We start from the raw sequence: 14,633 nt of genomic DNA, 5'->3' as shown, positions 1-14,633 counted from the left end.
ACACTATGATTACAGGTTATGAGAATGCTTTTCAAATAGACTTTGAAAATGGAATGCAAGAAGAGACATGCAAACAGTAGCTTTAAGCTTTTGTGATAAAATTTGTGGGTGAAATTCTACATCTATTTAAGTTGAAGTATTTATATATTCAATTTCATCAGTAATAGCTAATGAACTCTGGTGTGTAAAATACGTAAACACATACGTTCAAAGACAGTTGTGGAGCACGTTTTCAAAAGGTACCAAATTCATTTGAACAAATTTTACAGAAATCCAAAAAAGTTGTAAGAACATGGATTCTTTTGCTACAAAATGCAATTTTCCAAACCCTGTATGAAGTGATTTGATACATTTTGATTATTTTTATCTGGAAATAATATTTTACTCCTAGTCAACAACGTGCTGCCACATGTAACTCATTTTTCAGTTTTGGATTTGGTACCTTTTGGAAACAAACTCCACACACGGTTGTACATTTGTGTCATTAAGTTGACATATGAGGAACCAAAACAAGTTAAATATAGTCCAGTACTGAATTTAAAAGCCAATGTGATAATGTTAACAATTAATCATTTCACCATTTAGCTGGCATCACACCAGAATGGATAAAAATATGACCCTTATTCAAAACAGAAGATTGAAGAAGCAGGAGAGCTAAAAAACATGGACTTAAACACAATATTAGTATATTAAAGCATTACCATGCATTTTTTTAACTGTAATTGCAATTCAAGTAAGTGTATTATACTACCATCGCTAATGTTTCATTGGCTTTCAACCTGACGTTAAAGCTATTATTTTATTCTTCATTCGCCTATTTACCTTTCTAATGTCTCTACATTTGTTAGCACGGGCAGATTAGAAAAACAGGCACAGATTTATTTAATTTTTTAAAACTTTTAAACAAAGAAGAAGCAGACAATTCCAACTATGTAATTGAAGCTCCAATGTGTGCACCGTAAGGAACCCTGTCATTTTACAACATTTCAGAGCACTGCTATTGTGAACTGGGTTTGCACTCTGCCAGCAAAGCAGCTCTGACCCATGGAGAGCACTCCTTCAGATCAACACTGCCTCGGGCTTTGCTGAGTTCTCTAAGTAGTCTTACATTTCAGGCATCAAGTTGAATTTCTTCTGGAGATGATTAACCCAAACCCATGACAGATTTTTTCCAAGATATCTAACTCCTTATGTTTATTTTATTCTGGCTCTTTTTGGATGTACTGGACATAAGTAACCTACTCATTTTACATGTTAAAGGACTGGTAGAGTGTCATTAATTCCTTAAAATGAGAAAATATTTCAATGTGCAGGGCTCTGCTGTGTGAGCTCACACTAGATAATAAGAAACAAAGCTATAGGATTGTGAGTGATACTGGACCAAAGATTCATTTCTCTCTTAGATTCTTTTTAAAGAAGCACATTTTGAAACAAAGATCCTAGGTTTTATGGGAATGCATAGTGCTATCACATTAATAAATGCATTATTATATGGGCCAGTTACATGTAGTTTGGTTGAATGGGTTAGTGTTAAGAAAAACTGCATCTCTTGCACATTCCAGTAGTTAATATTGGATTATAGGCTTAACAAAACTTCTTTAAGTAAAATTATAATTTAAATATACACAAGCACGCTCTGTTATCAGAGGAAATTATAAATTTTGTGATATTATAGCTCAGGAAGTCCAGCTATTAAAATCAAGCAATAAGAAATTGTAATAGCTTTATTTCCCTCTCCCATGGACACAATATAATATGAATAATACTTCGTTTCAAATCGTATGAAAATATATTAGCGGGACCATTTCCAGTACACTCCAAAAATTATGGCAACTTTGATCCAACAAAAATATAACATCCAGGCAACTCATAATACTGCATGCTATTATGGTTGATGATAGAATCAACCATGACATTATTTCAATTCTAGCAATAAATTTAATAAATTAAATCTTGTATATCTATTTACAACCCAAAATAGAACTAAAACAAAATATAGAAATGCACCAATAATTAAGTCAAATATCCAGAGGTATTACTAAATGCACATAGTGTAAAACCAACTCAAAGTGTTAATCGTATTTATTTGAAAGCTAAGCTGCTTAATTTCAATAGAGCATACTTTTAAAAATATTGCTTTAGTTCCTAGTATGAACTACTGCTATTAAAGGAAAAAATAGACTACTGCTGCAAGCACATCAAACAATTTATATACAATTGCCCTTCCCTTCCTCTGAGGCTGTGAGAGTCTGACTTGCCCAAGGTTACCTAGTGGGCTTCCATGGTAAAGTGGGAATTTGAATCTTGGTCTTCAGAGTCATAATCCATTGCTCAAACCACTACACTACACTGGCTAGTCTGCATCCAACACAGTGAAAGTAAAGCAGATCAACACCAGTTATGTAACACATTTTAATAATCCCAAAAATATTTGTGCTTTAGAATGCCTGAATACCTGGGCAACAAATCAAATCAAAGGCAGATCCTGGCAATATTCTTCTTGAAGGTAACTCTAAAGTCATGCTATTACAAACCAACAATCCCTGGGCACTACAGCCAAACTAATATCTGCAGGGGGAAATGCAAAAAGGTGCCTCTGAAATTTTTTAAACTTGTGCAAAATGATTTCACACAATTAATGTAACATATAAACAACAAACAAAGTACTATAGTCCTCTACTGTCCCTCTGCCCCCATATCTTCTGAAATCCTTCCAGATTTCACAGTTCATCCAGCCCACAAAAAACTGGGAGATAAGAAAAAACAGGATGAGAAGAAAGAGAAAAATGCTGACATGAGAGAGGGAATTGCGGACTACAGATGTGCCTATGAGGTTTAAATGTGCATATGATTCTTATAATCATCTTAGATGTTGTGTACCAACCAACATCTAAAATCCACAAAACAGTCATACTTTTATTGGACTAACCAAACATGCAAAAAATATGTCATGTAAGTTTTTGAAGTTCTACTGGTTTCTTCATCAGGGAAAGAAAAAGTGAGAGAAGCAGACCTACATTTTGTCAAGATTCTTCCCCCCCCCCCCCCCTGTTGTCAATTAAGAAATTCTGGAGGGATATTAATTCAGGCAGAGGCCACTTTCTTCTTTGGCAATGTGGGAACTGGGGTAAAAAGAACCATAACATTCATCCATTTCAACTGCATTAACAGAAAAAGTAACTTTATTTGAGATCCAGGCTGGGTAAGGCTATCTGCCCCTATCTTATGCAAAGAGTGTTGAATTTCTTAAGAAGTCTCTGTATTGCTCCATCTGGAGAAAAAACCTTTAGGTGCTATGTAGGTAAAACCTACCAAATGCCACTATAGTGTAAAAGTTTAACCTTTCTTGGAGGTAGAAACTTCAATGTCTCAGGCCCTTGGTTCTTTTTTAGGATTCCCCTGCTGCAATTAAAATCTGGTATTGTCAAATCCAGAAAACATAACTTTGGCCCCAAGAGTCACCTCTGCCTGGACTGATATCACTCCAGACCATTTTAACTGACAATAAATACATCAATATAGGCCTGTGACTGTAATATTGCAATAAAAAACATCTCCTGTATGTTTCAGTACTTATGCTTGATGAGGAAGCCATTAGATCTTTGAAAGCTTGCATGATGTATCTTGTGCATTTTTAGTTGGCCCCATAAAGGCATCACTGTTTTGTGGATTTTGGATGCTGCATTTTGCTGGATGGTCAACATGGCTACCCCTGATTGTTTAGTGGCATACAAACGTCTGTTGGATACCCTAGAATCAATCTATGAGTCTATTTTTATGTGAAAAAAATTGGTTCTACCTAAATCTATCAAATTTTTGACCTATGCTTCACCCCAATATCTATTGTATGTTTCAGCACTGTACTGTGTGTGTGTGTGTGTGTGTGTGTCACAAGTCAAAAATCGTCTTTTTGACTTGTGGCAACCCAACAATTTCATATTGGCAAGGAATGCTCAGAGATGATTTTGCCAGTTCTTTTCTCTGAAATATAGCCTACAGCATCAGGTATTTAATTATGGTCTCCCATCAGTAGTGCTGATCCTGCTTACCTTCCAAGATCAGGTGAGAACTGTTGCATTTAGGGTATTAGCTTTCTTTAATTATAAAACATTAGAATTACAATGGCATTCCCCAGACAGTTGAATGTTGTTAAGGAAGAGTTATTAAGGGAGATTAAATAACCAGCATAGGATGAACATTATTATTTAACAAGACAATAACTGTTGCTTATGTTGATGGAGTAATCAAAGGAGGTATTAACTATACACTTCTTAAAAATGGCACTAGAGAAGATTTTACATTGAATTTTTTAAAAATATATTTGTTAGATGTAATTTGTAACATTGTCACAACTGTATATACACAACAATATTATTATTATTATTATTATTATTATTATTATTATTATTATTATTATTATTATTATTATTTTACCTCATATAACACATTCTGTTGATTACATTTTATCTTTTACAGTTCTATACATCTATTACCTATACCTATTCCTTTTCCCACTCTCTCCGGGAACAGATGTGACTCTACTCATTGATTTATATTATTTGTTTGATCATGAAGATTTTTTGATTCGGTTCTTTATATTTTTCTTTCCCCTTTTCTCTGGCTATAAGTTCTTTCCACTTCAAAAGAGAAAGATTTTACATTGAGCCAAACATGAGTTGGTTGTGACTGCAGATCCCAGATTCCTTCATTCTACATCCTGTTTCATTTGTTTATTTTTAGTGATGTAAAGACTGTCAATTATGTATCCTTAAAAATGCCAAAATTGGGATCTGATTCTATAATTAAGTACTAAAAATATTTTTATAGGTTTGAACAAATACGCTATGTCAAAGCAGCTCACCAATAACTTACATTTAGAAATCTGTATAAAACTAACGGTGCTTCATGCAGTCATTCTGGACACATGACCTTGGAGATGTCTATGGACAATGTCAGATCTTTGGCTTAGAAATGGAGATGCGCACCAACCCCCAGAGTCGGACATGACTAGACTTAATGTCAGGGGAAAACCTTTACCTTTACAAAACTAAATAAGAAATAATTTTGTGCAAACAATATTAAATAGAACTGCATCAAACTTAAGACCATATAACTGATTCTACAAAAGCGTGATACAGTAGTTTGTGTGTAGGGCTCTGGAGGACCAGGGTTCAAATAACTATTTGGCTATGGAATCCCACTGGGTCACCTTGGCCAAGTCACATTCCAGCCACAAAGGAACTACCCTGAAAAAATCTTGCCTTGAAAATCCCATGATAGGTTTGCCTTAAAGTCACTATAAGTCTGAAAGAATTAGAAGGCACACAACAATAATAACTTTAGTAGCATAAAGAACTATCTTCTGTAAAAAAAGAAGACTCCAACAAAATAACCACCCTGCATTACACTTTGGACATTTTTTAAAGGGACGAATAACCCAATTCATTTAGAAGACACCTTGTCAATTATATCAGGAGATGTCAGGTAGCAAAAATGAAAAGTGTTTTTAAGCAATTATGGGAATGAAGTCTGATAAAAGGCATGTAAGAACAATGCATTTCACATATACCATGCTTACTTAGTATGAACAGCTGTTTCTGTTGGACTATACCACATAAAATTGTGCCAAAAATGGATTTCAAAACATTTTATCCAATATAATAAAATATTATATTCACAATGGAACATTAATCTCTCTTGCTAATTCTATATGTTCATAATTCCTAAGGAATTTAGTTTCTTGCTTGTACTATTGTTACAGAAATATAGGTATAAAATGTACACTCTTATGCTTTTTTTTGAAGATTCTCTGATAAGATGTTTGCAACCATTTCTGGCCACAGTTAAGACATTTTACATTACCTACTCATATTAAATAATTTATAGACAAACAAATAAATGCCACTTCATAGAAATATATTCATTTTATATTAATCTGTTAAGTAACATGATTCTTTTTCCTTAAGCCTTAGAGGACTTTTAAAGCAATGTAGTCCTCTTGGTACATTAAAAACCTATTTGACCTGAAAGAGAAAGAAGTGTTACATTTATCGAAGGCAAAATATACACACTATATTAAAACTCTATAGACACAAATTTGCTTGGCAGGCTAACTTTGTTCTCTTATGTAGGGTTACCATCCTGCAAAATCTGAAATACTGAAAATAAAAAGGGCTAGAACTAGATGTCAGTTCAAAGTAATTATTTTGGCACATTTAAAATTTCAATTTAAAATTAATTTCCTTGCATCTATTCAAAGAACTTTTCACAGTGCAATACATGCACAATTTTATTTCCTCCATTATGTATGTTACTAGAAGCAGACTAAAATTTGAACCCTGAAAATCTGAAATACAAACAGTATGTAAGATGAAAATAAGTTTAACCAAACCAGTTAGTCACGTATGATTATCAACAGAGCATCATAAATCCTTGCATATATGGTTGCCACTTATAATTTTGTGCATACTATTCCCTTTATTCCTTTTCTAGTTTGTGCCAGAATTCATTTTAACATTAATAATTCTCTATCAGTCAAAATGACAAGAAACAGTCAAGACTCTCAGATGTCTTATTTCTTTTATTTTTCACTACCTTGATATATTCCTGTTTAAGAAAAACTAAAAAATCTTCTAATTGTTTCACTTCCTAGGGCATCCCCTTTCAAAACTAGAAACCCCTTTAACAGATAACACATGTGTGCTTGCTTGCTGTTGATGTTAAATTCTACCTTTCCAACTTCCGACTCTGAAGAAATAAAGGAAATATATTTTATATTAAGATATAACTTTGGTAGGCTTTCAGAGAAACTGAACATTTACCTGAGTGAGCCAAAAGGAATGAGAAAGACAGAACAAGAATGCATGAATCTATCACCAGCAGATTTGGATTATCTGGATTAAAGTTTTTATGTCACTATTAAACCAAAGCAAAGTAGTTTAAGGAAACTGATCCATCCATCAGTATGATTTTCAGAGTTTTGGAAGATCTGAGCAAAAAGATAAACATAAAATGAAACTTCTGTGCATACCTTCAAAGTAACCAGTTTTTGCAGTCTGTGCCTTCTTTGGTGGTTTCACAGGGGGATGTTTATTTTCATTGTTTTTGAACAACGCCAGGCGCACAGCTGGGTCTAGACGACAAGAACAAGTTAAAATCAAAAGGTCAGATCTTGCTCATTCATTCTCTAAAAGAAGCATTCGCCTTTTAGCCATTTATTAAAAGAAACAGAATATCTTCTGTAGGTTTTACATTAGGAAGGAAAAATATACTGTTTCTAACATGAAAGAGTTAAAAGGTTTTTGTTTCTTTTTAAAAAGCACTTTGACATATGTAGCATATTTCAAACAATTATTCTGTAGCTCAATTATTCCATGAAACAGTTAGCAACATAAAACAAAATGGCAATTACAATCTGTATATTTGAATTAACATTCAAGTCTTTTACCTGGCAACTGCATTTCCTATTGAGAAAAGCAGAGGCAAACACTGTAACTGAACCAACTAGTAAAGAAGGCAGAAGATGTGGAGAAAATATATGTTTCAGAACTCAACTCTAAATATTTTAAAATGTGTGTTTATGCTAATGTGCTGGTGTTAAAACAAATGAAATCCTGTAATTGATTAAATCCATTTTAAAAATGTATGCTATACAAAGGAGACAATTGCCTAAATAAGCAAAGTGTAATATTCATATAAAAACAGGCTTTTATGCATGGCCATCTTTCTACTTTGCCTTTGACCATATAAAAAATGACAATTCACTTCCCCTTTGAAAAAAAAAACTGCATCCAGCATCTGAACCATGGGATGTCCTGAACATGTCTATTCCATGAGCTCCTTCTAGTCTTGTTAGGGTAGAGGTGATCAGTGATATCAAACATATCAGCACTAACCATCCATTTGAAAGGGGGGATCCTGATTTTACAACACTATACACTCTACATATAGTTGACGTACATGACTGTTATATAGAAAAATCACTGATCTGTCTTCATTTAAGCTAATTAAGGCCTCCTGAACACACAAAATCAGTGGCACAGAAAAGGTTTCCTCATGGCTTGACACTAAATCATTGTAAATTAATATATATGTGGAGACAATTGTACTTTCTCCTTTTGACTTAATTAGTCCCTCAGCACTACCCCAGACCTTACTTTAAATGGACCCATGTTTCTTAGCAATTAAAGTTTCATGCTTCCCCTGGTGTGTTAAAGGATGAATTTTTGGGAGGTTGCACAGCATTAGGATTATAAAGTTCCAGTTTTAGTCAGCAGTTGAAATCTCTACTCACTCCATCTCTCTTCCAACAGGAAAGGGATGCTAAGAGAAGAAGACTCCATCAGCTACTCCTTAGGAGCCCCCGGTGGAGTAGCGGGTTAAAGCCTTGTGACTTGAAGGTTGAACTGCTGATCTGAAAGCTGCCAGGTTCGAATCCCACCCAGGGAGAGCGCGGATGAGCTCCCTCTATCAGCTCCAGCTCCATGCGGGGACATGAGAGAAGCCTCCCACAAGGATGGTAAAACATCAAAAACATCCGGGCCTCCCCTGGGCAATGTCCTTGCAGATGGCCAATTCTCTCACTCCAGAAACGACTTGCAATTTCTCAAGTCGCTCCTGACACGAAAACAACAAAAAAGCTGATCCTTGGCATTGGTGGCTCTGGATCATAACGCTGGACACCTACCTGTTGGCATTCGACTCCAAGCAATGGAGGACTACCATTTTTAAGATCACATTATGTTTATTACATTATATGTCAAAAATAAAAAGATAACAAATGGTATTTTTTACATACTACAATAGCGAATATGTTATTTGTGCAGTTAAGATCAATGTCATTAAAAAGTCTTGATGATTGCCAAGTAGTTCAAAAGCTCTTGAGACTGAATAGACTATGATTCGTATCTCTTTTACAGTATCAAAACACCACTCTATCAATAACAGTAATGAAATCTTAATGAACAATTTGTCAATTTATTAATACTAGTAGTTTCTGCTGGTTTGATAAGAAACTTCAAAACTGGGTAAATAATCCAGACAAGTTTTGGTTTTTCCAATGAAAAAGAGTGAGGGGAAACATAACATAATTTTAGAAAATTAATATGATATTGTGATGTCCCATGGGCCATGGAGTCCTGATCCCAGTGCCATTGTAGCTGATGAGGAGGAAAACGGGATTTTTGCCGGCTCAGCAAGAGCCGGAATCTTTCCAGATGCCTGTTGTTGATGTTTCTACCCGAGAGCCCATTACGGAAGACCTTGACCAGGCCTTTCCCACTGCCTCCCCTCCTTTTCCCAGGAAACAGTCCTATGCGGCGGGCAGGAGCGAGAAAGAGCAGGTTCGGAGGAGCTTGAGAATGGCAGCTAAACAAGGCGCTAATTAGCCATGTTCCCCTGGGAAATTCTAGGGAGGAACGCATCTGGAGGGAGATGTGCTTCGTTCTCCTTTCCCTTGGGAAAGGAAGCTGGACACCTGTTTTGCAGAGAAATGAAACCGGGATAAAAGTGCCGGACACGAAGGATTCCGTGCGGAGTCAACAGATCTACTTCGGGAGTGATTTCATGGTTCCAGCCAAGTGTGGACTTCGCAAAGTCCGCAACTCCAGTTCCTTGCCTTGCCTTGTCTAGCCAAGTATTCAAGAACTATCTTGCCTTGTTTCCAGCCTTGGACCTTGCATCTAGTATCAAGCCTTGTTTCTAACTTTGCTGTGGACTTACTCTGAACCTTGGAAAGAATTTGGACGTTTCCTCACTCTATTGCTTGCAAATAGAGTGTGTTTCGGTTTGGATCTTCAACTTTGGACTCTAATATAAAATATTGGACAATATAATTTTGGACTATTTCTGACCTTTCCTGAAAGGTCTTTTATTGGACTATATTTCCTACTTGTTTTATTATTCTTACATATTTCCTTAATAAAGATATTAGATAGTTTTTGGCCTCCGTGTGTCGGTTCTTAGTGCTCTTGTTGCCCTGGGCGTGACAGATATAGAGAAAACTATAGATTATTCAGAATAAACAAAAAGAACTTCTACATACACTGTTAATTTGAATTTTTTACTACAATGGCCAACAACTTAGATGGCATCTATGGAGAATAATGCAACCAATAGTTGATAGGTTTATTAATTGGGTTATAGGACAGTCTCTTTGTGCCAGTCTACTTGGGATGTTGACAGAACTTTCCTAGCAGCTGTGAAAGAGTAAGTGGAAAAACAAAATGGCTGATTTGTAACTTTTGTCCTTGCTGAATCAAGGCAGAAGACTTAGGAAGTAGTGGTTTGCTTCTTATGAAAAAAATGGGATTGCTTTACTTGAGATTTAGAAATAACAATTATATCTACCAAAAAAATAGTAAACTGAAGAAAATATGTCCTATCTGCCAACTGGTGTTTTAAACCAAAGAGACATGTTATGGGTGGCTGCTTAATTAGAGTTAGGCATTCTATATACTTGGAAATATTTTGACATTTTGCCAATTTTCCTTCACTACAAAATGTTTTAATATCATGCCCACACTTTTCTTATTATCTCATATTAGAGAAAAGCACTTGGTGTGGACACAGTAGATGAATAAATCACAGCACAGATTTGGTATGGTTAAACTGTGGCCACAATGGCTTGAACAAACATTCAAAACTGTAATGGATTAAAGCAGAACAGCCCTCTGAGCCATTACCTGACAGCACTGGTCTAGCAAGTACTCAGACATTGGTTGTCTACAGCACGTACTTGTCTGCAGCACATATGGAAAACTAACCTGAACCCTTCCGCTTGATAAAGGCAACAAGAATTGGGTAGTTGCCAGAATCTAATTTCCCTTCATGCAAACTTTAAGACCCTGTCAAAGACAGGCTTGATAAAACCATGCAGATATACAAATGATCTGGGTCACTCTTTTCCTAATTTGAGCTTAGGTTTGTAGTCAGCATATGAGCTGAACAATATTCTATTGTACAATCAAGGAATGTCACCTCTGAAATGAGGAGTACTTCAGTGATATACTTACTACAGAAGGCCTAATAGATATCAACTAATTCAGAAGTAAAGAATAATTATTTCCATTGAAAGTAATAGGACTGGATTCAGTCCAAAATCTAGCGTGGTCTTTAAAATGGCTAGAACCTCTCCTCACACCCAACATTCTAACTCTTCTCCTCTCCCCAACAAACCTCATAGAGAAGAATTGGAGATTACCGAGAATGGGAGGGAGGATATGCCATCACTGTTACCTTACGCCCCACCCTCAAATAGAGGAACTGCTTTTTTTTTTTTTGCCTTCAAATAGCCAATAGCACCCAGAAAGTTTCCAAAGCAGATCTCAGTGATTTCAGGTCCACTAGGAGAAAGATCTCTGACTCCTCCAACTTAGAGACAGGGAAGGAGAGCTCCAAATACAGCTTTGGGTTTCCTGTGACTCATGGACCATGCCTTGTCCACTTTGTCCAAGAAGATGGCTGTCAAAACCACCTTGTAGGCAGTGTAAATATTGTCTTCAGAAACCCTCACCACACAGTTCTTTTGCACATACACAAATCTTTGGTAAATCACATCAAAAGTGATATACCTCCATGGCCAAACACATACTTCTAGAAACTCCATACCAAGATATGAGGGCAACAGACAATTCCTTCTGTTGATTTTTGTCTTTCTAGTTGTGCTGCTTTGATGTAAAGAGGAAAGAGGATGCCACTTATTATACACTGTCAGAACATTAGCAAAAGTCTTAGCTACCTGTGGCTCTAAATGTAAGCAGAATAATGATGAAAGCTGGGAACAATGATGGGAATATCTATATGGTCTTTGGTACAAAGCCAGAGACTAGTAATATTTTTCCCACCTTTTCCACTACTTTAATTTTGGTCTACCTACCGTGATCACAGTGAAAATTGACTGCAACATCTACAGTGCTTCATGATTCCCTCCTATGTGTTATATGGGTGATTTGTCATATGGTAACTTAAAAATATGTAACTTTAAATAAAGCATAACCCATTATAAGTAGCAACATTCAAAAATAAAAAGATTGGATTTTTAGCAGCTTCCTCAAAAGCTCTAGGCATAAGTAAATTGTGATTCAGTATCAAAAATGCATTATATGAGGAGACAGGTAAGCCCCCCCCCCCCCCCCGCTTTAACTGTGCACTGTATCATAGAGGAAAAAAGTGTAATAAAGTGCTTCCAAATATTAATTGCTGGAACAGATGGCTTCATATGGGATATCCATATTGTGGACTATATTTTAGCCTGTTCTCGAATGCTGTGCTACAGAAAGGAGGTACATATATTTTAAGAACACATCAATCTAAAAATAGCTCCCATAGCCAAAAATAAGAATAATTCACACAAGAGACATTGAATATGCAGGAACATGTCTACAATAAGAAACTGCATGCTTTGTTGAGAAATCTACTGGTGCTAAAAAATATCATATTTCTTCAGTTCCAAGATGCACCCTCCCCCAACATCTTAAAATTAGAATCACGGGTGCTTTTAAATATATATATATAAACAAAAATTTTTTGTTGCTGGTTCTGAAATTAGTGTATGTATTACAACTAATGGTGTCTTAGAATTAGTAACATTAATGGGATTTGTAGTTCAATACAGGTTGAGTATCCCTTATCTGAAATGCTGGGGAATAAAAATATTTTGGGTATTGGTTTTTTATTCTGGAATATCTGTGTTTGCACATATAGACATAATGACATCTTCTGGAGAAGGGATCCAAATTTCTATATGGAATTAATGCACATCTTATACGCATTGCTTAAAGGTAATTTTATGCACAATAAGTTTCAATAGTTTGTTGCATGAAAAAGCTTGTGTACACTAAACCATCAGAAAGCAAAATTATCATTAACTCAGCCTTCCTTGTGGACAATTCTATATTTTGGAGTACAGATATTTTGGATTTCGGAATAAGGCACTTTTAACATTGTAAGTGAGGTTCAACGTGAAAGGCCTAACTGAGCATATCAGATGGTTCTAAACAAAGGTGAGGAATATGTAGCATCCTAGATGTTGGATTACAACTTTTAGCTTCGTCAAGCAGTGGCCATGCTCTCTAGTTGGAGTTCAATAGTATGGGGGCAAAAGAGTTCCGATTACTAATTAATTATAAGAAGATAAATGTGGAATTTCAGTTAAGCAAAAATCTATAATAACTCTAATATGTTTTGCAAGCTATCCAATGCTAATTACGGTGATTAACTACAACATTCACACTGGCCTCCAGCTGACAAAGAGTTCTTCTCTCACCCTGGACTTTCCACAGATATATATAAACTTTCCTTGCTTAGTTTCTCCATACCTCACAATCTCTGAGGATGCCTGCCATGGATGTGGGTGAAACGTCAGGAGAGAATACTTCTAGAACATGGTCATACAGCACGGAAATCATACAACAATCCACAGAAGAAAAAGTCAAACCAATCTTATTAATATTAGAACATTCAGAAGTCCTTTAGAGACAACAAAACAGAAAAGTTGACTTTGATATGTTTTAAGAAATAACTAATATTGGATTAATCGCTAGGAACATAAAACAGTACACATATGGAGAAAAGATGATAAACTCCAATGAGTTCCATTAATTGCAAATTGTATGTGGGCCACCAACTTGTAGACATGTGGAAGACTCAGCTGGAGGCCAGATATAACCCCCCCCAAAAAACAAACAAAAAAAAAACAAACAAAAAACAGTGTGATAGAACAGGGTGGGAGGCCATGGGAATCAATGAACTTGTATGCACTCCTTTGGGGTTCCCTCTATTTTCTTTTTCTTTGTCTCACTGACAAGATTACTCTTCTAAAAAGCACACATGATTTAGCCACAAGAAATGGGTGGTGCATTTTAAATCTCATGTCACTCTTTCCCCAAAAACCTTTACACAATTAAACCTCTGCTCTTGAACTGATTACTGTGTAAAGAAAACATAATGTATTAATAGTAAAGTACAAAAGGGGTCAGAAAGATCACTGCTGTCTTTCCAGTATTCAAGTTTTAAATAATTCTCAAAATATCATACAGGCATTACACTGGCGGGTTGGATCCAGATTTAATTATGCCTAAAATTCATTGTAAATATCTGAAGCTATGACCTTATATTAAGGGCACATTCATCTTTTCCAATGTAAAATCTTAACAAGAAAAAGCAATGCTCTTGTATATCTTCATTGTACATAAAAACTAATATTTCTAGAATATCTACTTAATATAGATCCCCAGGTCTTTCATGTAAATATGTCTACATTATTAGAAAATACCCTTTCCTATATCTATAAAGAGCATTATTGTTTACAGATATGAAGGTTCTAAACATGGTTTTAATAAAAATAATGGTTATAAACAACAGAACACAATTCTCTGGCACATAAGTATTCAGACTTTTTAGTAATATCAATCTGCAGAAATATCAGATTTTTTTGGTTTATTTTCGTGTTAGGAGCAACTTAAGAAACTGCAAGTCGCTTCTGGTGTAAGAGAATTGGCCATCTGCAAGGACATTTCTCGGAGGATGCCCGGATGTTTGAGGTTTTACCATCCTTGTGGGAGGCTTCTCTCATGTTCCCGCATGGGGAGCTAGAGCTGACAGAGGGAGCTCTCCCACTCATCCTGGATTTGAAC

At 35.6% G+C, this 14,633-nt stretch overlaps 1 protein-coding gene across 6 annotated transcripts in view; it reads right to left on the bottom strand.

Moving 5' to 3' along the window:
- lrriq1 (leucine rich repeats and IQ motif containing 1) overlaps nucleotides 1-14,633 on the bottom strand; it is a 131,080-nt gene that overhangs the window by 39,422 nt on the left and 77,025 nt on the right. For 5 of the 6 annotated variants that reach the window (XM_008110902.3, XM_008110903.3, XM_062982723.1 and 2 more), the window contains one exon: nucleotides 7,031-7,132. In XM_008110902.3, the coding sequence (XP_008109109.2) occupies nucleotides 7,031-7,132 (102 nt within the window). Of the gene's footprint in view, nucleotides 1-7,027; nucleotides 7,133-14,633 lie in introns of those variants that run through there. The other variant, XM_062982725.1, reaches the window with a different exon arrangement.

This window comes from Anolis carolinensis, chromosome 5, assembly GCF_035594765.1.
Source record: "Anolis carolinensis isolate JA03-04 chromosome 5, rAnoCar3.1.pri, whole genome shotgun sequence".
NCBI classification, from domain to species: domain Eukaryota; kingdom Metazoa; phylum Chordata; class Lepidosauria; order Squamata; family Dactyloidae; genus Anolis; species Anolis carolinensis.
Note: the sequence above shows the minus strand (reverse complement) of the source record. Positions and strands in the feature narration are given on the sequence as shown.